The sequence below is a fragment of the Melanostigma gelatinosum genome (assembly GCF_949748355.1).
Source record: "Melanostigma gelatinosum genome assembly, chromosome: 6".
Classification (NCBI taxonomy): Eukaryota; Metazoa; Chordata; class Actinopteri; order Perciformes; family Zoarcidae; genus Melanostigma; species Melanostigma gelatinosum.
The window spans coordinates 18,665,254-18,690,307 of NC_136639.1; the positions used below are offsets into that span (position 1 = coordinate 18,665,254).

The 25,054-nt window shown below is 42.2% G+C and overlaps 1 protein-coding gene across 1 annotated transcript in view; it reads right to left on the reverse strand.

Moving 5' to 3' along the window:
* The window catches only part of vps13a (vacuolar protein sorting 13 homolog A), a 34,723-nt gene that overhangs the window by 6,066 nt on the left and 3,603 nt on the right, over positions 1-25,054 (reverse strand). Inside the window, exons 11-65 of the mRNA XM_079270875.1 lie at positions 24,165-24,292; positions 23,835-23,941; positions 23,534-23,705; positions 22,525-22,587; positions 21,814-21,946; positions 21,579-21,673; positions 20,765-20,907; positions 20,385-20,586; positions 20,177-20,291; positions 19,433-19,569; positions 19,145-19,277; positions 18,815-18,932; positions 18,509-18,653; positions 18,114-18,225; positions 17,803-17,957; positions 17,501-17,657; positions 17,261-17,340; positions 17,091-17,150; positions 16,611-16,809; positions 16,384-16,500; positions 16,133-16,236; positions 14,923-15,090; positions 13,783-14,090; positions 13,533-13,680; positions 13,114-13,285; positions 12,760-12,884; positions 12,471-12,640; positions 11,737-11,993; positions 11,294-11,478; positions 11,022-11,165; positions 10,258-10,467; positions 9,992-10,135; positions 9,569-9,670; positions 9,328-9,480; positions 8,984-9,242; positions 8,359-8,519; positions 8,046-8,149; positions 7,569-7,881; positions 7,230-7,366; positions 6,723-7,017; positions 6,180-6,284; positions 5,894-6,040; positions 5,541-5,672; positions 5,221-5,354; positions 4,359-4,427; positions 3,174-3,309; positions 2,844-2,901; positions 2,350-2,521; positions 1,845-1,998; positions 1,565-1,711; positions 1,315-1,396; positions 1,140-1,209; positions 758-872; positions 505-618; positions 99-244 (exon numbers count right to left, since the gene is read on the reverse strand). Coding sequence (XP_079127001.1) covers positions 99-244; positions 505-618; positions 758-872; positions 1,140-1,209; positions 1,315-1,396; positions 1,565-1,711; positions 1,845-1,998; positions 2,350-2,521; positions 2,844-2,901; positions 3,174-3,309; positions 4,359-4,427; positions 5,221-5,354; positions 5,541-5,672; positions 5,894-6,040; positions 6,180-6,284; positions 6,723-7,017; positions 7,230-7,366; positions 7,569-7,881; positions 8,046-8,149; positions 8,359-8,519; positions 8,984-9,242; positions 9,328-9,480; positions 9,569-9,670; positions 9,992-10,135; positions 10,258-10,467; positions 11,022-11,165; positions 11,294-11,478; positions 11,737-11,993; positions 12,471-12,640; positions 12,760-12,884; positions 13,114-13,285; positions 13,533-13,680; positions 13,783-14,090; positions 14,923-15,090; positions 16,133-16,236; positions 16,384-16,500; positions 16,611-16,809; positions 17,091-17,150; positions 17,261-17,340; positions 17,501-17,657; positions 17,803-17,957; positions 18,114-18,225; positions 18,509-18,653; positions 18,815-18,932; positions 19,145-19,277; positions 19,433-19,569; positions 20,177-20,291; positions 20,385-20,586; positions 20,765-20,907; positions 21,579-21,673; positions 21,814-21,946; positions 22,525-22,587; positions 23,534-23,705; positions 23,835-23,941; positions 24,165-24,292 — 8,011 coding nt within the window. The remainder of the gene's footprint in view (positions 1-98; positions 245-504; positions 619-757; positions 873-1,139; positions 1,210-1,314; positions 1,397-1,564; positions 1,712-1,844; positions 1,999-2,349; positions 2,522-2,843; positions 2,902-3,173; positions 3,310-4,358; positions 4,428-5,220; positions 5,355-5,540; positions 5,673-5,893; positions 6,041-6,179; positions 6,285-6,722; positions 7,018-7,229; positions 7,367-7,568; positions 7,882-8,045; positions 8,150-8,358; positions 8,520-8,983; positions 9,243-9,327; positions 9,481-9,568; positions 9,671-9,991; positions 10,136-10,257; positions 10,468-11,021; positions 11,166-11,293; positions 11,479-11,736; positions 11,994-12,470; positions 12,641-12,759; positions 12,885-13,113; positions 13,286-13,532; positions 13,681-13,782; positions 14,091-14,922; positions 15,091-16,132; positions 16,237-16,383; positions 16,501-16,610; positions 16,810-17,090; positions 17,151-17,260; positions 17,341-17,500; positions 17,658-17,802; positions 17,958-18,113; positions 18,226-18,508; positions 18,654-18,814; positions 18,933-19,144; positions 19,278-19,432; positions 19,570-20,176; positions 20,292-20,384; positions 20,587-20,764; positions 20,908-21,578; positions 21,674-21,813; positions 21,947-22,524; positions 22,588-23,533; positions 23,706-23,834; positions 23,942-24,164; positions 24,293-25,054) is intronic.

A 25,054-nucleotide genomic window follows, 5' to 3' on the forward strand; every position in this document is an offset into this window, starting at 1 on the left:
GATCGGTCAGGCAGCAGGGATTCACCCAAAAAGAAACGAATGCTACTGCGCGTGTGATTTATGCGTCGTCTATCTGGGCCGTCCGCATGCGTTCGTACTTAAAGACAACATCCTGCACATCAGTGAGCGTGGCGCCGATGCTCTTCAGCAGCAGGTTGAGGGACTGGACGGGAATGAGTTCTTTATCTCGCTTCTCCTTCAGGCCGTCGTCTCCTCCCGTGCTCAGAGAGAAACTCAGATGAAGCTGCAACATAAAGACACATGACTGAGCGTGGCTGTTTCTGGTGTTAAAACTCACAACAGAAATGTGCTTTGCAGCTGCGTCTAGATTCTGATGCTGTTTTATTCACGTTTTTTTCCTTTTCAACACTAAAACACGTTGATTTTCAGCACTTGTGTTGTTGTTGCAGAGATGTTGGACATAATTGAGAAATGTGATGCTTAGTATTTGTTCATCATTTCATTGATACAGCATTACCTAAATACACACTGTAGTGTACGAACCTTGATGGGGGAAATGTGGAAGTACTCATAGAGGCTGATAGGAGAGGTGTCGGCAGCAGAGGCATGGTTTAGTTCTGTCTTTATGGACTCTATGTCCTTCTCAAACAGTTCCACCTGAAGAAACAGCCACAGAAGCACAAAAGTCAGAATGGACGACTCCTCAAGTCGATCAAGATTATATTAAGTACCACAGATTCTGAACAAATCACAGGGTATGTGACAGTAACCGTGTTTGGATACGTGAGTCACTGACCTCCTGTTCTGAGCTCATGATCCTGGCATTCTCAGGTGTGAACAGCTCCAGGATGGCGTACAGGAAGCCCAGATCGAGCTTCAGGTCCATCTCTTGAATCAACACCTTAAAGTACCTGAGGAAGACAGACACTCCCGTGACCACTTTGCAGGAAAACTCAGAGTACTGTTGAACATATACAGGAATGTGGATACATAAAATGGTTTTCAGGGCAATATGATTGCAGGGATTATATCAGAAACAAAGTATATATTACAATCAATTACCAGATGGACAACAGAGCACAAATACAGTACAGCGCATTACAACTAACAAAAACAGTGGTGGGGCACTGGAGGAAGTGACAGTAAAGCGAGAGGAGAATCAAAGATAAAACAGTTACTTGATGCGAGAGATGTCCGAGTGTCCTGCTGTTCTGGTGACGATGCTGATGTCAGTTAGAGGTTTGGGTTCTGTAGGAACAAGAAAAAAAAAAAATCGTATTCCAGAATGAAACGCAGCATATAAACCGAAAATAATGTTGACTTAAACATGACACACAGAGTGGATTAACAGACCTGCATCCATGGTGATAGATTTTGGCAGTTTTACAGGGTAAAACACATAGGGGAAGATGGCTCCCGGCAGCTGATTCTGGATCTGTAGATAGAAAGCATGTATACCTAAAGCTAGTAAACAGAAGAAAGTGAACTAAGGACATTGATGGACAAATGCCGAGGAAGGCAATTGCGTGACTTTTAATACTGCAACACAGACATGGATATACTGGATCTTTGAGGAATTTGTGTATATTTGACTTCCTTTCACCTGAACGCGGTGGATTTGGATACGGTAGGCACTCTGTCGTGGCGATACGCTGTACTCCACCTTCACCCCGGGCAGGAAGTGCCTCCTGAGAGGAGCATCACACGGCTGCAGCATCCTCATGTCCATGCCATTGGGAGTAAAGGACACCTGGAGGACAATTACAAACACCACACAATTTAATTAATAGATCTGTAACTAATGATTTCGTGTTTCATTTTTCAAATTTGATCAAACGCTTCTTCCCAGTTCATATCAGAATATACAGTATCTAGTCTCAAACCTGGAAGCTGTTGTCCAGGTCGACGATGGCGTGGTCTACGGGTCCAGATTCAGTGTACGCTTTGAAGCTTCTCTCCAGCATCTCAGCTTCTTTAGCGCTCAGAGTATTCCACCGACTCTTCTTCTTTGGCTTTAATTCCCACACCACATCAGAGCTGTGACAAGAAAGGAGAGACAAGGGATTGTCAAATCACTGCCTGGTATTTAACAGCAGGATTCAACAGGAGTGGCCTGGCATCATGCGAATACTTATGCATCTTACTGCAGTATTCAGATAACACGATTTATAGGTAAAAGGCTCGGTTGCTACTGTGTTATTCTACAAGAAGAACCATTTAACACAGCACCCTCTTCTCATATAAGTGCGTCTTCAAGTTACACATACACATTTTGATGTATTAAACCGGCAGTGAGCCATGGTCATATAACATGAACCTGGCCATGTTTTCTGCTTTTTATTACACGTGTGTGTATGTGTACACACGTGTATGTTGCTGGTCGGCTACCTTGTGATCCCAATAAAAGAGACCTCCTGGCTGCTGCTGTTGTTGACCAGAGACACACCCATGTGCTGTAGTGAGAGGGTGATTTCCTGTTCGGCCAGCTGCGCCTTCTCGCTCTCACAGAGCATCTTGTAGATACGTCGCTCCTCGGTGAACAGCACGATGCGCTGGAGCCCTTTAGATGGACAAAAAAAAAGAAAGAAGCAGAGTCATAGTAAGCATATTCCTAAAGCTGGTTGAAGTTACGTGACCCATTATTTAATTCATCAAGAAAAAACAAGAGCTTAGACCTGAATCCTGTGATCAATGTGTCACCTCAATGTCTATTTGTTTTGTATATTTTGACAGTTCTAGCCAACGTGTACATGGCAACATGCACCGACAACAAACAGGATATTGCGAGGATCGTTTGAAGTGAAAACAAGACTGTGTAAAGCAAACCTACAGAATGCATTTAAGTAGTCTGGGTATTGTTAGTCAAGCTCCTCGTGCTTTACCTTCATAAAAGGAGATGACAAACAGTTTTCCCTCACTGTTCATGTCCTCACGCAGGTCCTGAAGATAGAGACAAACACGCATACCGTTTCAACAAACATCATAATGTCTCCTCTAACAATTGTCTTCACATCGAAAACACGACGACGGTTAAACTGTGCTTACGTTTAATATTATTACATGCAAAAGATCATTATTTGGCCCGAAAAGAAGCAGAAACATGGATGAACTAGACCAATTCTGAGGTGTCTGTGAGTAAACCAACATACTGTACAACTATTGTAATATTCCTCAACCACAAAAAGGATTGTGTCTCAGGCACAGCACAGTACCTCCTCAGTCTTCAGCTTCCCACTGTAACTACCACACTTCCAGCAAAGCTCTCGGGACCCGGTGGGTTCAGTCCAGGTGTAGTGCACAGCTTTCCCAGCCTCCAGCTGCTCCTGCTCCGCCTCCTTCTTCTGAGAGCTGCACACACACACACACACACACAGTATATATCAGTAACATTCCTCATCACTGCTAAAAGAAATAGTCAAGAAACAATATTCCACTGTTTTGAGATGACAGAAAGCAAATAATGCAAGACAACGCAGCAGTAAAACAGAAGACAATATAACAGAGCCCAGCAACCAAGAATATATACCGCCACGACAACCATACAATCCAAAGTACCTGTTCGACAGAATACACAAACTATTCCCACCAACCGACAAGAAGAGGACAGAACGACGGCCACTGGAGAGAGAAGGTTTAAATATGCATGTTCACTCCGATACAGAGCTCGATTCGGACGAGACAAAGCAGACATAAGAAAATTAAATAAGCCATAAATCTGCAGATGGAGAATCAGAGAATACTAGTCAAGCAACAGAACTACTGGAAGAAGCAGGAGGTGTGATTCCACTGGCAGAATCCCATCCAGTCAGCAGCAAGTAAAGATGATTTAGCACTTGATAGGAGAGCAAAGGAACATAGTAATACATGTGTAAATGGGTTTAGATGTCTAACCTGCTCCTTCTACTGAACCAATGGTCCTTAGTCAGTGTAAAATCCCAGCAGATCATGAACATGTCTTAAGTATATTGCCAGCACAATAACGTCGTATGATATAATATTCGAAAAGTCCGATAGAGTAATTATTTCTCATTGGTGAGGAGCAGATTACACAGACAAACCTGAATCCATTTTCTTCCACTAATCTTTACCTGCACTCTTGATCTGACCGCACTCTGCACTTAAGTGTGATGTCACAGGGAAGTGAATAATGTTACACCAATTCAGATTTACATACTGCAGTATTTGTGTGTTTTGTGCCCTCTTGCCTGCCCCCGAAAATTGTTGAAGAGGTATTTGCACCGTTCTTGATTTTTGGACGTGTTTTCATGCCATACTTAATTCTTCCTCTTCTCCCTCCCACATTTGGCTTTAGCTATCCGTTAAACTAGCTAGCTAAGGCCGTTCTGTATCCGAGCTCAGAGTGTGTCAGAAGAGTTTCCCTTTTCATATTGTTCTACCTGTCCTCCTCCAGTGAGAAGGAGAGGTCGAGTAGCTCGTCAGCCACCCACGAGGATTCTGTCCGGGCGCTGCATGACCCACAACACAAAAACATAAATTGCTATCAGCAAAAAACAAACACTGTTAGTTTTTAATAACTTAACTGTTTAAGGCTGCTGCAACAAGAGGAAAGAGTATCGTCATTCAGAAACATGCAAAAAAACAAATCAATGAACAGCAAATGTAAATATTGTGCATGAAGAAATGTTCCTTTGGGGGTGAAATTTAAACCTGATGTTCACAAAGGTAGTAATATGAAAAACACAGAGGCTGAATGAATAGGCATGGCACAACATCCTACTATGATCTTTGAGAGATTTTCTCTCATCGTCTCATCTTAAGGCGAGAGCGCCACATCCGCAACTTAACTGGAAGGAAACTTGGAGCACTATGAAAGCACATTTACAGACAACACTTACAACATAGAAGCACTGACATATTATGAAATAAAGCAGTGGGAGATGTAATGCACCCGTCACTGTAAATAACAAGTACACCAAGCAAATAGATTTTCTAACAAAGGTTTGTTTAAGTCTTGAATTTATCTTCACCAACATGAAGTATTCAGTGCCAGTCCATCTTCAGCACATACTCTTCTCCTTCCTCTCTCCTGCGTCTCAATCACTTCTTTATTGAGCCGTGTTTGATTAAGACCCGCCGTGTCACATGTTTGATGACATGCTTAATTTATCACGTTTAATATCTAACTTCTATCCTTTTTCCTCCCCAGTCTGAGCCGATTCACAAATACATCCTACCCAGTAAGTATTGAGTTTCAACACAACATCCGTCCTTGTAACGGTGCTCCTCCTGATCGCTCACCTCTGATGGAAGTGCAGAGTCTGGTCATTTGTGTGGTTGATAATGAGGAAAGGGGCGGCACCGTCGTGGTACTCAGAGAATCGGATTGTGGCCGAGTGCTCTGACAAGTTCACATCTACAGCGATCCCACCCACCTGCAGAAGAAAAACAAATAACGGTCTACATGCTGGGATATAGTACAAGGGTTTACTAAATGACCTGGAGGCCAATGTGAGTACATTTGATCAGCACTAGACATAATCGAACATCTCTTACTATAGTGCATCTCGGAATTAATCATTTAACATGAAGCGACTACACGTAACTTTGTTTGCACTTACAGAATTGTCCAGATGCAGCAATAAGCAGTTCTCTGGTCGTGTGAAGTCAATAGTCCGAGGAGGCAACAAACAGCCTTCTACTTTGATCTTCAGCTGCTTGGTGTCATTCCCAGGCCAGAAGGGAATGGCTGACTAAATATAAAAAATAAAACAAAACATTCAATAACACTGTACAGTATGAGCTTCATCCGAAAATGTTACAAAATAAGTCCTCCAGTATTTGAAAATCCCAACAAGTACATCTTTAATAGTAACGTATTTTCCTAATCCAGACATTGTGAATTTCAGCAGAATCCTAAAGTGAACCACATGTGCAGGGAAACACAGATGCAAACACCGGGTTGGGCTTTGACCTGTCCTGGCTGAGCCTCTGTCCAGTTGTCCTTCCCCACTTCACATATGAAGACGCTGTGCTTGGTTCTGTTGACCAGCATGTAAAACGGCACGAAGGTCACGATGCGGGTCAGACTGAAACTGCTCGCGTCAATCTTCACACCGACCTGATATCAGACAGATGTTGCACACATACAAACGTGACGATTATTTTCAATAACCAAACCTGCCTACTTTACATACAAAAGTCATCTAAAAATCACACACATGCATGTGTGAATATCAGCCAAAGAAGCAAAATCTCACCAAGTAATCTCTGAATCGGCCTTTGCATTTGACATCTCCGTTGCTACCAACTGTATCCAGGGAGAAATCATCAGAGAGTTCACTTTCTGAGATCATAAGACGGACCTGAGGGATGAAAAGAAAGGCATCAAACTCATATATACGAAGAAATGACAGCCAGAGGTTATGGATATGGCTCGTCTCAATATTCCTTAGAACGAAAGGTTGTCCATGGCTAACCTACTTGCGGTAGTTTCCTCGTTTAATGATAGTGATAGCATTTATTTGGCTAATTCATTAAATGCTTTAATTGAAAAAAAAACAAAAAAAGTCTCCAGTTTCCCTTTGATGTTCCTCTCCAGTCACACTTTAAATGCAGAGGAATTTCTTTCACCCTTATGTTAAGACAAAAGTATATTTGTGAATGTTATTGTAATGTCGGAGATATGGCGATATCGTTTCTCACCATAATGTTGCATAATTATTAATTATCTAAATAAAAAAAATCCAGATAAAACATCAAATCAACTCTCTTCTTCTAATTGACTTTGAAAACCCTCTCACCTTATTGTTTTTCAGGAAGTAACGAGGCTTGAAGGAGAAGAGCAGAGGCATGTCGTAGTCCAGGGCGTGTTTACGGTGGATATCATCAGCCTTGTACTGCAGCAACCTGCCCGTCTTGTTCACCATCCAATATGGTGAGTGGATGGCAACCACCGTTTGCCCCAGGTCATATTTGACATGCACGGCTATATCCAACTCGGCCCTCTTGCTCTCCGTCCCTTCACCGTCGTCTTCGTCATTCTCCCGCAGCGACTGGAACACTATGAAGGTGATCTCTTCCTTGTCACTGTGAAAACTGTATGACAGGATAACTTGTTTATTTCAATAAGAATGTTATTGCAGGATGCGTTATTTTAGATTCACCCTTTATATTATAAAGATGTTAAATTAATATACATCTCTTCCTATGGCGCAATGGACAAATATACTCACAAAGTGTCGACATCAAGAACACAATGACAACGGGAAAGCAAAACATCAACACAATGAATCAAACGGAAGTCAAACCTGTACTCAGCAGACCAGTCCTGAGCCAAGTAGTTCAGTAGGCAGAGATCGAGTCTGGATTGGTCGATGACTGCAGTGTGAAGCTGGGCTGAGTGTCCTGCATCCAAAGTGGCCTCAGGGGCAGAGACTCCGCTGTCCTGTTGAGCAGCAGGCAGAGAGGGACATCGAGTTCAAAAGGGAATCTGGAGTATCAGATTTTAGCAAGATAATTGGCCAATAAAGCAAAGCATTAAATCTGATACAATTATGTTAAAAAAATAAAAACAAAAAATTGACTGTACAGGTGGGGAAATGTCCAGGTTTGGTCCTTTTCAGTGGTGACAACCAGATACATCGTACCTTCAGTTGGTAAGAGATGGGGTAAGGCAGCAGGTTGCGTAGCAGGATGGAAGGCCACAGGTGAAGCACAAACGGAACATCAAAGTTCTCCCCAACACCTCCGGTGTGTTTGAATGTCACATCATCTCTTAATGGCACCATGTTGACCATCAGAACACCACCCTGATCTCCATGTCGACGGCATGTCTGCTGGAGGTGTGTCTCAGGCTGCGCGTTGCGGAATTCTTCATAGCTGAAACCCTCCGAGCACTTAAACTGCTCACCCTGATCGTCAGCACCCTCCTCTGTTACCGGCTGGAGGCTCAGTTCAGACCTGAGGGGGGCAGCAGAGACCACATGTGTGTGTGAAGGAGTGTGTACTATGTGCCTCTCTTAGTCATGCTCTCCCTTTGTTGTCTTGTGCAGAGAGAAAATGAGACACAAAAAAAAAAGAGACTGTATGAATCTGTGCAGGATTGTTCCTGTGTTTTCCTTCACCTATACGAGTCCAGAGGCACACAGAACTCTTCAGTAGGGAGAGCTGTACCCAGACATGTTGATCCTTCCAAAACTTTGAATGGGATTGAGAAATGATTGATGATCTGCAGGACATGAGAAAAAAAAATGTAAACATTTTTGAGTGATCTGCAAGACACCTGATATACAGTTATTGCAATACATATTTAATTAGCTTAAATGATGAAGTTCCCTAAAGACTGTACCTGGAAGGGAAAGTGTAATTTTGTCATGAAATATTTAAAAATAAAAGGATAAAAATGACTAAACTTGTACAACAGGATAAGTGTAGTACCTGGAAAGGGGAGCGGATCTTGATGTACTTGCTGCCCTCCACAGAGTAAATCTGACAGACCAGGAAACGAGTAACTCCCAAGTCTTTGTGCATTACATTGTACATTCCTCCGCCCACTTTGATCAGGGGGATCACACCGGCTGAGGTGTGGCCCATCGGAACTGGAGAGAGCAGAGGAAGTAAGAGCAGTTCATTTCACCTGAAAGTATTATATTTTGACATTTTTCTGGGATAGTTTCTTGATGACATATTTTGATGCAAAAATAAATACAGGAGAGAGAGAGGGGATTGATGACGACACTTGGCAGAGACGACAATCACCAGTTATTTTCTTCTATAAATACACACAAAATCAATTTGGTCATAATTTAAAAATAAAATCACCGTTTATCATTTACATTTTGTGCTTTAACTTCATTGTTAGGTTAAGTTGACTGCCCAGTTTTAACATTGTTTGTATCAGTGTTTCCTGATCTAAAGACAGATAAACACAAAGTGAGTGTACTGTAGGCTTTGTGTAAAACTAAACCCTGTTGGCAGTAATGTGTATTCGTGATATTGCAACAACTAACGATTAATTTTTGCACATGTGCACGTACATAATGGTGTATACAGGTCAACTTACTAGGCTCTATGTAGTAGTCCTTTCCACTCAAGGAGATCATGGCTGTGAACTGGTCGGAGTCTGCTTTGGTGGAATAGTCCATCCCGACGGTTACTCCGTCCTGCAGCTTCACAGTGCCGTTGGTGCTCTGCTGGCCGATGGGACAAAACATCTCACTGTGGCGGACGGACACTGGCAGGCCGAGGCGGTTTTGCACTATAAACGGAGCTTCATCCTTCTGGAAAGAGCCCGCTGTCTGTTTGGCAGCCTCAGCAAACGCCTGGGGAGAGGCAGGAACAGGAACATTATAGATGACCACCTGTTCTTAGACTTCCTGTTAAAAATGTGTACAGCTCTTCTCTTACCGTGCCCAGGTTACTAAGCATGGCCAGGCCACACTTGGAGAGGGTGATGTTGAGCTGGTCTTTACTGCTGATGACGATGACCGTCTTATAGTCTGGGACATGGTAATCCACTTCATCTGACAAACCTGTGTAAATCACTGACTTCTTCTTCATCTGGTTATAGGATAGAGAAAAGTCATATGCATGCATGTCTGAGTATATACAGTATGAATACAGTATGTGTGTTTATTTATATCAGTACCTTCAGTTCCAGTCTCCATGATCGAAAGCCATCTCTTGTCTCATCTTCTAAGGGCTCCAGCAGCGGTTCCCACACTCCCATCATCTCATTGTAATAGTGAACCTAACAGAAATACAAAACACAAGAAAATCTCAGTAACCTCTCCAACCACATGCGCTCTGACCATAGCAAGTGGTAATATGTTTGAGGTATTGTGTTAGATTACCATGAATAAGTATATGTAAAGCATACAAAATAGATAATCTTAAAGGGTATTGTGCATTCCTCATATTTGAGTTGAGACCAAACAATATCAAAAGCAAAGACAACTGCAAAAGTCAAACATAGTTCTCGGGCAATTTTACAGTGACACGTTAATATAAGAATTAGAATAAGGTCCGAGGATCAAATTAAGGAAATAAATACAGTGCGTATGTGCTGTACCTCCAGGTTCAGCTCGCTGTGTAAGTTAATGAGTGTGGACCAGTTTTTGACATCTCCATGGAAGGAGGACTTGGCCAGAAGCATGGGGATAGTGCGGTGTCCCACTCCAGCCTCCAGAGTCACACAGACAGATTTGATGGTCACCTGCAGAGATGGACAGTCAATGAAATGACACAAAATGCTCTGATACATCAAACCTGTAGTCTGTGTATAGACTGAAATCCTGCAAAACAGATCATAGGTTTGTAGTATAAACATGGCCATACCTGTAATGACTCTCCCTGTGGTATCAGTGGGGGCTGTGACTCTGGGTCTTCATCCCCCTCCTCTTCTAGGAACCAAAGTTTGAGCTCCTTCCAGCCACGTTTCTCCCACAGGTCAACGGGAACAGGACTATCCAGCTCATCAGGGGTCTCCGCTGTGGGAGTCAGTGCAGACTGGATGGTCATCACCGTGTTGATGATTATTGGAGATACCTAGGCAGAGAGTCAGGTCGCAGATACACAACTGTTTTATACCAAGTTCATAGTTCAAAGTTAAATTTAAATGTTTCTAAGTATACACAATAGTAAACTTCCATTGCTTTAAAATTTTTGCATTCACTTGATGCTAAAAAGGAAACTTTTGGATCATTTATCCTCTGTGTGGGTTTCTCCTCACGACTAACTGTAGGGGGCAGAGTATCAAAAGCTCACATCTAAAGCATGGTTTCAGCATTGTTTCTGTCCATTCACGATGTTAGAAAATCAGATGTGCAGAAACGGGGGGGGGGGAATAACCTGAAGGAGCGTGTCTGATGGTGTGACGTCACCCTTGCGGATGCATCAAGTACAAATAAAGCTTTACACTACAGTTTAAAAGGTAAAACAGGCCATTAGTTGCTAATAGCAAGGCATTTATTATCATCGACGTCTAGATGCAACAACTTGATCCCTGGAAAAACTTTTAACATCTGCATTGGAAGAAAATGCCTTTCATAGATGAAATGCCTGGATTCAGATTGTGTAACGATGATTAAACAAAAAACTACCTTCAATGTGAGAGCGTTGATGGAGACCTCCATAGCCTGAGGGGAGGTTGGGGACTGAGTGCTCTGGAAGAACACCTGACACGGCTGCAGCACTGTGGTCACATTTTTTTCCCTCTTCTCTCTTAAGAAGGGACAGGCCACTACCTACAATAACGGCAACAATTCAAAGAAACTTTTTTTTAATTTTTAATTAAATTTTTGCATGCAAGACATATTTTTCATTATTTAAACAATCTGTTTTTTCAGGGTGGCATTACAATGACGATACAAACCTTGAGGTCCTTGATAACAGCAGTCATCTGTGATCCCTCTGCACCACTTTTCCTCACTAGTTCACACTGCGTGGTCATCACCAGGGCCGGGGCGTCAGCGCGCGTCAAGTCAGCCACGAACACAATCTTCGGGTTACGCACCACAACATTCATCTCCGTCTTTGACACCACAGCTGGAGCTACAGCTGACCGCGGCAGAGAGTCAGAGGAAAACATCAGTTCAGGTCGTAAGGCAACAGGGTACAAATAACGTCAGATTAATTCAATTCTTTATAATTTACAGTTAGTATATGACTCATTATGTTACCACAGACACAAAATACATGATCCAAAAGAGAAACAGTCATAATTTCTTCCACATGCCCTCCCCCTGGCAAGAGAACTTGCAGATCATTTTATTTTGCTGAATCAAAAATGACTTTAAATTGATATGGTTAACTCACTGGACTCTTTAGATGTGGTAGAGGAGTTAATGTTCCTTTTCTCTCCCGCTCCACTACTGCTCTTGGTTGGAGTTTTTTGATCAAAACCCTGCTGGGTGGCCTTGAGAAAGATATCTGCCACCGTGAGAAGGAACTCCATGCTGGCACACAGGTACACATCCTGCACCACGGTGTCCAAAGTGGTGCCATCACGGCCCTGACGGTAGTTCACCTCCACCATAATGTTCTGTTCTGCACCAGGACGCATTGCAATCATCCTGGAGAAGACGAAGGAAAGGGGTTAAAGATATTATTACTGGATGGATGTGGAGGAGTGGACAGAGTGAGAGTATAAATGATGGTCAGACACGAAGAACGACATAAAAGAAGGAGTGAGAGAGTGAAGAATGAGTAGTGATTACAATATTATCTCCAGCAGAGGAGCAGATAAATAAAACATTAAATGTAGTTTGCCCTACATGCTATTTTTAGGCATGACAATGACGTGTTAGTTTTCTACATCTACCAGTCTGTCAGTAAGATCACACTATATTACAGAAGTGTTATAAAGCATCTGAGGACAGACAACAAGAATATGTCATCATTAAGCTCGGGTATATTGTAATGGAAGAAAGCATACTGTAGACTTTTGGTGTGTAAAATTTGAATGAAACAAATATTTAATGTCAGCCTGAGTTGTGTATATATACACTGATAAACATGTGCATGAGAGTGTGTGTGCGCGTCCCGAGTACCTCGGGGTGACCATCTGGATTCTGGTTCTCTTGTCATCCAGAAGGCAGGCCGCCAGTCGGACTGAGGCCTTCATGGAGCTGTCGGAGAACATGTGGACGGAGGTGGAGATGGTGCCCAGAGTAAACTCTGCCAACTTCAGCTGCTCATCGTGGGAATCCAACAGCTGGATCTAGATAATGACATACACACCGTGTTAGACTGCGTTTTGTAAAATGATGACAGACAGGTTTCATTTCACAAATCATTTGTGTCTGTGTGCGCGCGCGTGTGTGTGTGTATATGCATTACCTCACTCCCATTAGGGCTGTACAAGACGAGTGTCATTGAGTCAAACTTGAAGTCTACTTTGAGAGTGTTCTTCAACTTGCTGCTTTTGTGGGGCTCCACAACAGCAGCCGTCACTACCGTGTTACCTACAAAGTTACGCAGCACAAACCACGTTAGAAAGGTTCATTAGTTCTTGATTTAAATTATTTAAAAAGATTTCATAAGCTTTCTAGGATTTGGTCCTGGTCCTAGAAAGCCTGTAGATGCCTCTCTTTCACTTGTCAAGCTCTAAGCTAGTCAATTTTAAGATTGTGCCTTATTTTTAGAACTACTTTACACACATGAACATAAACAAGCATAACCACAACGCCTTACTGCTGGCCGGTCCGGTGGTTCCAGATCCCTGGGACTCTTTGTTAGATACAGAGTCAGAGGAACGGTCAGTGGTGGGTGGAGGAGCTGGAGGTGGCAGAGCATCAGAACTCTCTGACAAGTTCTCACTAAGAGTCCTCAGGACCACCGTCATGTCATCCTGGCTGAGGATCAGCTGTTGGGAGCAGAAACAGGATTTGATAATAAGATGCCAGGGAAAACGTTTTTTGATTTAGATCTTGGAATCAGATATTTAAAAAACAAAAACAAAGTCTTAATACAGTATATCCTAATCTATAGGCCTGTTAATTATTAATCCAATTTTCTAAATGCACAAATTAAAATCTACGTAGTCTATAAGAAACACTACGTTTGCTGTAAACTAGTAACTCCTTCCCATGCAGTCATACAGCACTACTTACACTCATGGGCTTAAGATGAGCAGTGATCTCTATATCAGGTATGCTGTGGTACCAGTTGGATGAAAGATTTCTTTGGATTTCCAAATCCAGGCTGACTGGCATCAACAGCTGGGTCTCTCCCTGAAAACCTTCATCTACGTATGTGGTCCTGGAAAAAGCAACAACACACAAGTAATGAGAGAAGTTATCCCGAGCCTATTTCAGCAAATAGTCATTTAATCATAATTTATTCAGATGACTGGTCTCTGACCTGTACATCCTGAGGTCAGTCAGTCTCACAATCATTTGATCCACAACAGGCGGGATCTTTGCATCACTTTTAAAGGGCTGCTTGGCAAAGCGGTTCTTGACAGACAGCAGACCAAGGTCAGCTACAATGACATTTGAGGAAGAGGAGGACTGGGGCAGGAAGATGATGGGTGCTTTGAAGTCGACGTTCAGCGCGATCCGAGTGCTCCGCTCGGCCAGCTCCTTCACACCTGATGCTGCCTTTCCTGCAGCCTGGACTGTCACCTCAGCCAGCGCCTCTTTAGCCTCCTGGAAGTTATTGACGAAAGCCTGGGCGGATAAAAAAGGGATGGACAATAAAAGAATGTGGGAGAGAAATTAAAAGAAGTTTGGGTTGGAATGCAGAAATAATTGGGTACAAGGAAAAATTAACGTACAGTATATATATGCATCATTAGTTTTAAGTGAGTTAGAAAGTTCTTATTGCATAACTATCTCACAAAAGAAATCTTGAGACTCATATTAATGAAATAATTATCCTGGCAAATACATAAATCTGAAAGTGGGGTCCTACCATCGGTATCCCACACATATTAAGTGATTGGGACAAGACCAACTGTTAAAAGTCTTGGATTGTTTGCCCAACCCCGTGCCCCCCTTGATCGCTATCTTTGGTGTGTCTCCTGTTGAAGGTAAGTTTACCAAATACCAGGCTGACTTTGTCATATTTGCATCGTATATTGTTACATTGGAAGGGTGCTAACCCCCCTGGCACAACTTCTTGGTTAAAAGATTGAATGACTTTCCTCCACATAGAAAGACAATCAAGCACACAGTCAGAAGATCTGTTAAAAGATTTCACAGAACTTGGGACCCCTTACTCTCCTATATTAACTCCCTGACCAAGTATTTTTTTTGTTTTGCTTCATCTGTCAAGCAAGGAAGTGTATTCTCCTACTGGGACATGTGGGAGGGTGGGAAAGAGGGCGGATTATTCTGGGATGATGAGTGCATTTTGTGCTGTCTGTTTCTAAAAATGTCAGAAAAATGACAGACTTCTTATTCACAGTTAGTATCTGTACTGTCTGTAACAAGTCTGTTGCATAAACACATTTATATATTAAAAAAAGCTTGAATTGTTCCAGGGATATGTGATACTTACCAGCATGGAGGAGACGAACTTGTTGAGGAAGATGACTTGGATGCATCCCACAGTCAGCGTGACAGAGGTGTCAACTTTAGACATGTCCAGATAGGCATCTCCCTCTGTTGCGTCTGTATAGTTCACCATGTGGAAATCAAACACTTCCTTATCTGCGATAGACACAGCCTAAGAAATAAATGAGACAGGGAGAATTAAAGAGCTATTGGGAAACACAAATCAGAATAATCAATCATCTATTATTCTTATCCTGAGTGACTTGTGCTCGGTGCTCAACATTTATGAATGCCAGAAACACAAGTCTTTAAAAGCACAGGAAGTGACAAAGTATACATGTCGACTTAAATACATAGAATTGAATTATTATAGAACAAAAAGACAAGTTAAGAGCACATTAAGTTCATTGATAGATTAGCATAGAGCAGGGATTCCCAAAGTGGGGTGCGCGCACCCCTGGGGGTGCGCGAGCTGCCTCTAGGGGGTGCGCGAGAGGAAAAATGTAATGGCGGTGCAGTCCTGTCTCCTAAAAATTACGTTCCCCCAAAACTAAAATACATTCTCAATTACGTTTTACCACGAACGTATTTTCTCCCTGATTACGTTTGTGTTTGACGTACAAATACGTTTCTCATCAACATATCTTTGTCGTACTCTAGTCTTTATTATTTTTCTGTGATCTGCCTCGCCTCTACCCCGCCACCCACGAGTTATTGACCCGCGGCCTGTTCCGAGGGCTGACAGACCCGATGATCGGGTGCCTCACCTCATCCCGGTGTCCAACAACACTGTCGCGCGCATCGATGCTTTGTCCGAAGACATCCTGGCTACATTGGTCGGTCGCGTGAAGAAGAGTGAGTTTTACTCTCTGCAAGTAGACGAGCCTACAGATGTGGCCAATCTGGCCAATCGTCCGTTACCTTCGTAACGTTACGTCCGTTACCTTTTCGAAGGCACGGTGCAGGAAGAGTTTTTGTGTTTTTTATCTTGTAAACAAACGCCACGCGCGAGCAAACTGTTCTCTCATTCGTCCGATTTTTATGCGGCTCTGTTGCTTTTTTTTTTTTAAGGTGTGTGTGTGTGTGTGGGGGGGGGGGGTTTGGGGGTGCGTGAACCCGGTCGGGATGTAGAAGGGGGTGCGTGGCCTAAAAAGTTTGGGAACCGCTGGCATAGAGCATTCACGTTTTGAAGAAAGACCACTTTCTGATTGTACCTTCTTGTAAAGCGCATCTTTGTCACAGTCTAGGATCACAATGTTCTTCAGGTTTGCCAGAATCTCCCTCTCCTTTTTCCTCATCAGAACCTCAGACACCAGACCTGGATGGTTGAGAAAGAAAGAGAAAGCATTTATTTAGCATTTCCCCATTAACGGCATACTTTCATGCAATGCAAGCATGGAGGACCAAATCAGAAATGTTGCATTACAAGACAAATTGAGCAAGAGATGTCACAACCCTTACGTACCTTCGATACGAATCTCTGAGATCCTGGTTTTCTGTCCTCGAATAAAAACCTTCAGACAGCGGAGATCAGCTCTGATATGCAGATTTACCACATTGGCAAACTTTGAACTCTTTGTGCCTATGAGAAAAAAGTGCAGAGAAAGAAAAGGCGAGTAATGCAAGACGACTGATGGCTTTGCAATGTAAGGTTGAATGAAACTCTGAAACGGGTTTAGTAGAACAGATTACTTTTTTTCCTGGTTACAGTAGCTTCCTCCTTCTTCTCTCCCTCCCGCTCTGCTTCGGCCTCCTCCTCCTCCAGGATGGTGGGCAGCTCTTCCTGCCCTCCCTCCTTCTTAGTGGATGGAGGAAGGAGGTTGTTGAGGAAGTTCATGGTGTTAAGTAGAGCCTCCGTGTGGAGATGGACATCCAGGGAGGAGACGGCCACCTGATGGGGAATGCATTGTCAAAAAGTAAAATATTAGTGGAGACGAACAATAATATGGCATCTTTGCTTTTTGTTTTGCATCAAGTACCATTGTTCTTGTTCTTATACTGGCTTGTATTTACGCTGTCGTGAAAATACAGATATTTAAAGTGTACTTTGCTTTATCTTCCAGCATCGAATAGTTGATAGGGAAACCTGCTCCAAATATATTCCAATACAGCGGATATAATAATATAGAAGCATCTACATTTGAATTACTAGTGAATAAACATTTTCCTCACCTTAATGAATTGCTCTGTGTTGTTGTGTTGAGACTTGAACTCCGGGCCATTCTTATCAGCCTGGAAAAGACATACAATCCTCAATCAGAAAGCCATTTACCACCATTTGCAAAATAATCATTCAGGATACCGACAGATCTGAAAGCTTCAACATATCCTATCACACATACTTTAATATACTCCAGGGTAAGAAGGTCCACTTCCGTGTTGTCTAGAGTGGTGATCAGCCGAACCTGCTTCTCTTCGGAATCTATACGCGGTTGAGAGAAATAAAACATGACTGCTGTCGATACTCGTCTGACTTTTTTTCTCACAAATGCTTATTAGAATGTTTTTAATCACCAAACGATAGTCAAATTGAGTTATGAATAATGTCTCAAGAACCGCGAGTCCTGCAAGCATCTACTGACCCATGTATTCAGGGCACTTGAGGCAGATCTCCTTTAGGTAGGTGTAAGATGTCATGTCAAAGGTTCGTCGGTTCAGTTCAGTGCCCAGAGCGTCGATGTCCAAGTGGAGCACTGTGACCTCCTGATCCCCGGACAGACGACACAACTGAACAGAAAACTAGATGAACGAAGAGGACATAGAGAAAGAGAACATACAGAGGCACAAAGGGAAACACAGATTACAATAATGGAAAGACAGTTAGAGAAATGAAACGGCATCACAGACTCGGCTTGTCCCCTAGTTCAACAAGACCTCTCTGTACCTCGCTGATTTCAAACTTCATGGTGAATTCTGTCATGTTCTTCTGAGCTTCTGACCCTTTTATTTTGTAGCTCAGCGGCATGGGATTATCTGGGAAGAACGACTGATCGTCAATGGGAGAGCTGGGAGCATCGTAGAACAAGTCTTCCGCTGACCCTAAGAGGTGACAGAAAGACACACGATGACCCATCTGTTATACTGGCGTGTTACAGCGTGTTACAAGGTACACAGCGTGATGATTATGCATGTGTGGCGGTGCGATGGGTGCAGAGAGGAGGAGGATATGGCTAGAGAATGTGCAGCGAGTCTTACCCAATGAGGTGACGCTGATGGTCTCACATGACTCAAACATGAGAGAGGACCGCTGGTCAGCTAAGATCAGAGGTCTTCTGGGAGTGAGCTGTGGGGTGAAGGACTGCTTCGGCTGAGGAGGAAACACCACCAAAACATGAGATGTATCAGCAAGGAAAGTTAGATCTGTTATAATTAAAGTACATTGTAGTCATCAATTGATATATTGATTAATTTCTCCATTCTCTACTAAGAAGAAGAAGAACAACAACAACAACAGCAGCAAACTGTAGAAGAAACTGCAGGAAAAATATTCTTGCTGGATTTTGCCCAAAAATGTTATTTAGTATTTCCTCTTGGTCATTTATCCGATTCAAACAAAACGTGAACATTATGAACCATCCTGCTGGTCTTACCTTTGTAGTGGAGGATGAAGCGCCGCCGTGTGCAGCAGGTCTGCTCTCAGGCAGCGGGATACTTTCTACCAGCTGCTGAACATTTCGGAATTTCACATCAGAAATACGGAGAGAGAGCAGGGGGAGCTGTCCGGAAATCTTATACCTGGAAGACGTGTGCAGAAATGGAAACACAATAGACACCCAAACATATGACCTTTAACATCCTTTTACATCCTGACAACATGGAATACTAAATAACAAGATGTATGGGGTTAAAAAAAATTAAAATAAATAAATAAATAAATAAATAAAAAAAGAACTTACTTTGCCATGCGGGAGTCTTTGATGACCATCGCTCTGCTGAAAACCACTTTTAGATCTACTGGCTCTAGAATGTGGAGCGGTGACTGTCTTTGCTTACGGGCCATTTTCCAGTCGCCATCTATCACACAAAGTAAATGTTTTACATTTATTTTTATTCCACACACACGAAGACACAAAAAAACATCTTAAAAGCTTTGAGAAAATATATTTTCGATATCTATGTATTATTTCTAAGACAAAGTACAGCTGACAAGGCTACAAGACTTACCCAGTTTTCTCTCTATAAATGATACTGTATAATGTATTGCAATATCTAAAAAGTGTGTGTACCTGGCTTGCTATAAAGAAACTGCAGGCTGCTAAGCTGTATGTCAAAGCTGTCGTATGCTCTGGACATGATGTCCTCAATGTTACTGGAGTAAGCTGACAGCTGAGGCAGATGCTTCTTGCTTTGACTGGACATCTGAAAAGACAACAAAATTAAAATGTTAAAACTTTGTAACTCTAAAGCCTTCAAATCAAGCCGTTGGACAACAACTCAAGAGGCTCATTTAGTTATACTTCATGACCTAAAGTAGGATTTTGACAGAATTTGTGTCAAGATTTGTACTCTCTGACCTTAAAATGCCCAAGGTCCAACAGCAGGATGTTCTGAGTGCCGTCAAAAAACCCAGTCTGAGGAATGATGACATAGGAGGCCATCAGGTTCACCTTCAGATCGAGGACCTTCTGTGTTTCAATCACATACATTAAACCTATAAAAAAAAAAAAAAGTAATTTACTCATCAATCGCAGCCAAAACAGACAAACAAACCAATAGATCAGCTTTGTTATCTAATACAGAAGACCTTAATGATGTGAGGATTCCTATTATCTAATTAATGATGATGATAGAAAAGAAAGCGTGATAAAGTTCAACATCAAGCACTACGGTCAGCATCACGTTTGTAAAAAGCAAATTATGGTCATAGATCTATCATAAGCACTGATTTAGTTATTGGCTGAATTTAGTTCATGAATTACATGTCCGGCGTACTGTACATGTGTATTTAGCTGAAGCTCATTTCCAACAGCCTCTTGATGAGCACTGAGAGCTTAAGCCATCATAAGAGCCTCGTTGAATGTGCCCAAATGAGCTGCAGTGAATAATGCCATCGTAAGAGACAAAATGAGCTTGAAACTTCAGCAAACAATCTCAGGGAACAATCAGTCTCGAGAACATAAACAGGAAGACCACAATCCAACTGAATCAGTGGCTCAGGCATGCAGGCTGTGAAACATTTGCCCACCAGAGGGTTGGGACCAGGCCTGGAATTAACCCCTGATAAACAACAGATGGTTGTAAATGTATGTGCGACTGACCGGTGGCTGTGCGGTCTCTGAACTGCTCCAGTTTCATGAGGGTTGCGTTGGTGAGCTCATCCAGCTGCAGGTCGTCAGGAGGCAGGAAGAACGCTGACATGCTGTTCACCGTTATCTACAGAGACACACGAACAGAGAATCCATTTGATATGTAACCCCCCACCCTTCATGTTTCATTCATGCTCATACACCGACGGACACCACTCACAGCATCATAGATGATTTCCAAGGGCTGTGATTCCACATGAAGCCGTTGGTTAGCGCTCTCATCCAGCGGGTTGGTCTCAAACAGGATGCAGAGCAGCGGGGTCCCGGCTCCCGTGGCTGCCTTCCTTGATGACAGGAGGGTTGGTGCAGGCCGCTCACTGGCCAGGCCGGTGACTTCAAACAGACTAAGCTTAGCTGTGACTCTGATAAAAAGAGGAAGAGACTAAATGTCAGTGACACCCATGCCAGGATCCTAAATATGAGATGTACTGTAAGTATTGGGGTTCAAAAGACCAAAAGTAAAACCACAAACTGCTTCTACTGGTCATTATTAGTGGGTTATTTAAAAAAAGATTGCAAAAACAAATAGTTATGACGAACTTGATGGCTTGTGCTCCCGGTCTCTGTGTGAGTGTGGACTTGAGCTCTCCCACAGTCAGCCTGATGATCTCATTCTTGTCTTTGTTGTCTTTGATGGCCACAGTCAGCCTCTCCATGTGGAAATTGACCTTCATGTCCTCAAACTATAAAGAAATGACAACATAGTACATAATCACAGTATCTGATAGACTATTTGCATTTAGTTCTTGGTAATATGGTGTAAAAGGAATATTTCCACCCCAAAATGACCATTTGTCTTTGAATTACTCTCCCCGTGTTACCTTAAATTCTTGCAGAAAATAGAAATGTCTTTTTCCCGCATGTCAAAACATCAGTTTACAAATTCTCACACTACTCGTGCGGTATAATTCAAGTGTCATTTATCCTGTGTTATTCTCACTACTTTTCCAAACACATGCGTCTTAGTTAAAACCTTACTATTTAAAACACTTCTGCATTAACTGTCTCAGCCTTGTGCAGGCGCTGTACAGGTCTGTGCGAGTCCGGACGAGTAAGAAATGTTTTAAATAGAAAGGTTTCAGTGAAAATGTACGCATTTGGGAAGTAGCGAGTATACAACTGGATAAAAGAGACTTGGATTATACTACATGTGTGAGAGTCTGTAAATGGATGTTTTGATACAGTTTTGCTGGCATTTACATCAAGAATTTCTTTTGTTTTAGTTCTAGTTTTCAAGGTGAATTCAAGGCGACGTGGGGTGCGTAAGTGATTTATAAATGATCTTTTTGGAGGTGAAGTATTCCATTAAGCGGGATGGAGAGCCTAAAGCAAGTGTTGTTGACAGGTGACTCACATTCTTTGGCAGGTTGGGATTATGAGCTGTGTCACTGTATCCAATGGCAGTGTAGAGTTTGGCTTTCTCAGCGGTGGTTAACAGCTCATCAAAGCCTGAAACAGAGTGACAGGGCAAGAGGGAATAGAAAGAATGTGATTATTAGCTAACACCATCAACTATTTTGCTTTGGTTCCGTTAGCCACATGTGCATATTATCTTTTATTCACATGTCTTGCGGTTTTCTACATCCTACCTCCAGTCTTGACCTCTTTTGTTTCTGCATCAGCCTCTCCTCCCCAACTCCACATCCAGCTCAACCAGCCCTGTGACTCCTCCTCCTCCATCTTAAGCCCTGGACGGTAAATGCGTAGGCCTGCCTTGCTTGCCTGGGGAAGTAAAAAAAAAAATTAAATAAAAAAAGTTTTCTCTATTCAGTTTGTGTACATACACAGATACATCAAGGAAGCACATGTTCTCTGCATTATGTGTCACGTGAAATGAATCCAAAACAAAATATTATTTTGTTGGCCACCAATATGTATTCTTTTTAAATTGTTTTATGTAAGATTATGTAACAATTTCTTGCCAGCTGTCAAGTTAAAGGACTTGACCGCTGCGGCTCAACCACTAGATGCAACTGCTGATAACTGTTACCACTTTTGTGGTCTGTTTTGTGATGTTGTATCACTTTGGTAATATGTGGTATATTGATGGAAACATACAGAGCATTTCTGAAAAGGAATTGTACTCTGTATCATTTCTGTTTCTATTTCTTCTTAAATTCATTCGCATGAATGGAATGAATTAGTATTAAATAGTTTTTTAAGTAGCATACTTGAGACATGAGGATTAGAAGGACATTTGAACACAGAATGAGTTACATAGCTACAGTGACCACGGTTTACGCTGGAGATACAGTACAAAGTGAAGATGCCCGCCATACAGTAGGTGAGACAGAGCTTACCTCCACCTCAGCCTGCTGTCTGGCCAATGTGATGTTAAAAATATCCAAGGTCTTCTCAGGCTCCTGAGAATAGACACCAGACAAGCTGATTAGATCTTTCAGCAGCTTCTTGCTATGCAGGAATGCATCAGTTACTAAATGTCCATTGCTAATCACAGGAAAGGAAAAGATGATGCTTCCAGAACAGAGAAGTGGCAGAGGAAAAGACATTTAGATATAATGTTGTATTTCTTCTGAGGTACATAATCAATCTCAAATGCACTTCAATCAATCCCTTTATCGGGCACTGGATACGTGGGCAATTATGGCTGGAGTAAAGCATCACTGAAAGGATATTGAGATGGTAATATCTTTGTCATTAACTACTTGCATATTATATTACATTCACATTTCCTATAGGCAATGAATTGTGGCCTCTGTAGTACTGTGGGTATTTGCCAGTGTACAAATCGAGCAGCAACAGCAGGTCTGCTTTAGGGAGGCAAAAGTTACACAAAAAAGGTCCGGAGCTATCAAATCACAATTATATTTCGGACAGATTGGCTGAGATGTTCAATAAAAAAGTAAGCAATACTTTCAACCTTCCCTACCCTTCCTTAACTACACTCAAATAGACCTTAATGGCATGGCAGATACAGCATCTGTCAAAGCAGTTGTGAACAAATCAAAAACATGTAAAACATAATGGATGTGTGGGTAAGGCATTACCAACAGAACTAAAGATAATGTTGGTATATGAAAGCAATGTAATCATTTTATCTATTTGAACAAATTTCCCCTTGCGGGATTATTAAAGTATCTATCTATTTAAAATCAATGCATCATAATACAGGAGAGGAAGTCTGATGAGGAGACATTTGTTCTAATATTTAAAGACCTAAATTTATCAAGAACCTGGCAACATTCTCCTAATATCATATGAAGCTCGTCAGTGGTTCAAATATTAGGATCTTAAGAGATAAACGGGGACACTACACATCTCCGTCCTCTCGGTTCCGCCCTGTCCCACCTCCAGTGCCTTGAGCAGCTCCTCGCTGGGTTTCTTGTTGGTGATTTTGGTCTTGTAGAGCTCTCGGTAACATTTCACCATCTGCCGGTGACTGCGAATGTGCTGCCATGACCACATGTAGAGACGAGGCTTCACATCCACTTCCAGGATGCCTGTGATCACGTACCTCCACCTGAAAGGCATGAACACAGAAGCATACAGTCAAATCCACACTCTGACATATTAAGGATAAACACATGCAAGGTTGGTAAAATATCAATCATAATGTAATTCTTAATCAAATTACAAAGTGTTTTCTGACCAAATGCGGGCATTCTTGTTAACGTGGACCATGGGTCTGTACTTCCTGTACGGCAGATTCCGAGACATCATATCCACTGAGCCCAGCAGCTCCAGGATGCTAATGTACTGGAAAGAGAGGAAGTAAGCAATTACTCACTGGCAAAGAGTACTGCCAGGAGTGCAGTTAAGATGACTGAACAACCGCTTTAACTATTTCCTTTTCAATTTTCGATTAAATTCTCCCACCGTGGTTGTCTTTTACTTCTCCGTTTCTTTTCCTCTATCTTCCCAATAACAACTTTGTTTCCACCGGGCTTTTAAATAAACAAGTTTATAAAACAACACCTACCTGGGGTCTGTTGAGTTCAAAGGCCACCTCACTGAGATTGACCATGAGGTCCACTTTGGGTGAAGAGAAGTCCACATCTGACTTGGGATTCATCCGCAGTTTAGCGCCGGCTGAGATAGGACGAAAAACTGTGGACCGGCAACAAGGAATGGATTATTTAAAGCTAGGGTTGGTTCATTTCTACAAAAACATTTTTTTGTTATATTTGTTGAAATTCTCATGTCATCCAGACAGCAATCAATAAATATAATGCTCTAAAAAAAGAAGAAGAAAAGAATGTGCATCTGTGATGACCTCAGGACTGTACTGAGCTAATGATTGGACGGGTTACCTGCCTGTCGACGTGTGCGCTCACTGATTGTCAGCGGAGTCTTCCACAAGCTGCTAGCTGAACAGCTGTGAGTACTAACAATAGGCATGTTCATTGTTTGCCTTTCACAATGATCATTTTGGGGGAGTGGCTGTGGAGGAAATTCTGAAGGAACGGGCTGTCAGGGTTGCCGAATTGGCGACATTTTCTCGCTACATTTAGCGACTCAGAGCGGGTGCTGCTAGCTACTTTCATTGGTAAAGAGATGGAACAACTGTGCTGGGTTTTTCAGTTGAACAATTTAAGAAGTTCTCGCCTACTCTTTCTCAAGACTACCAACCCTAGATTTAAAACTTTAAAATTGTTAACCTTTACAGTATGAACCTTGGGGTTGTACATGGCTTCATGTTACTTTGTATTGGTAAATATACAGTATATACACATTTGTGGGATGTGGAAATTGTGAATATATTTTGTGTAACAAGGTTAGCCCTTCAAAAATCTGTGAGATTGTGCCTCAAAACAAAATCTGTTAAAATGTGCTAAAAATCTGTTACAATGTGTTGTTGGTGACGGTGCA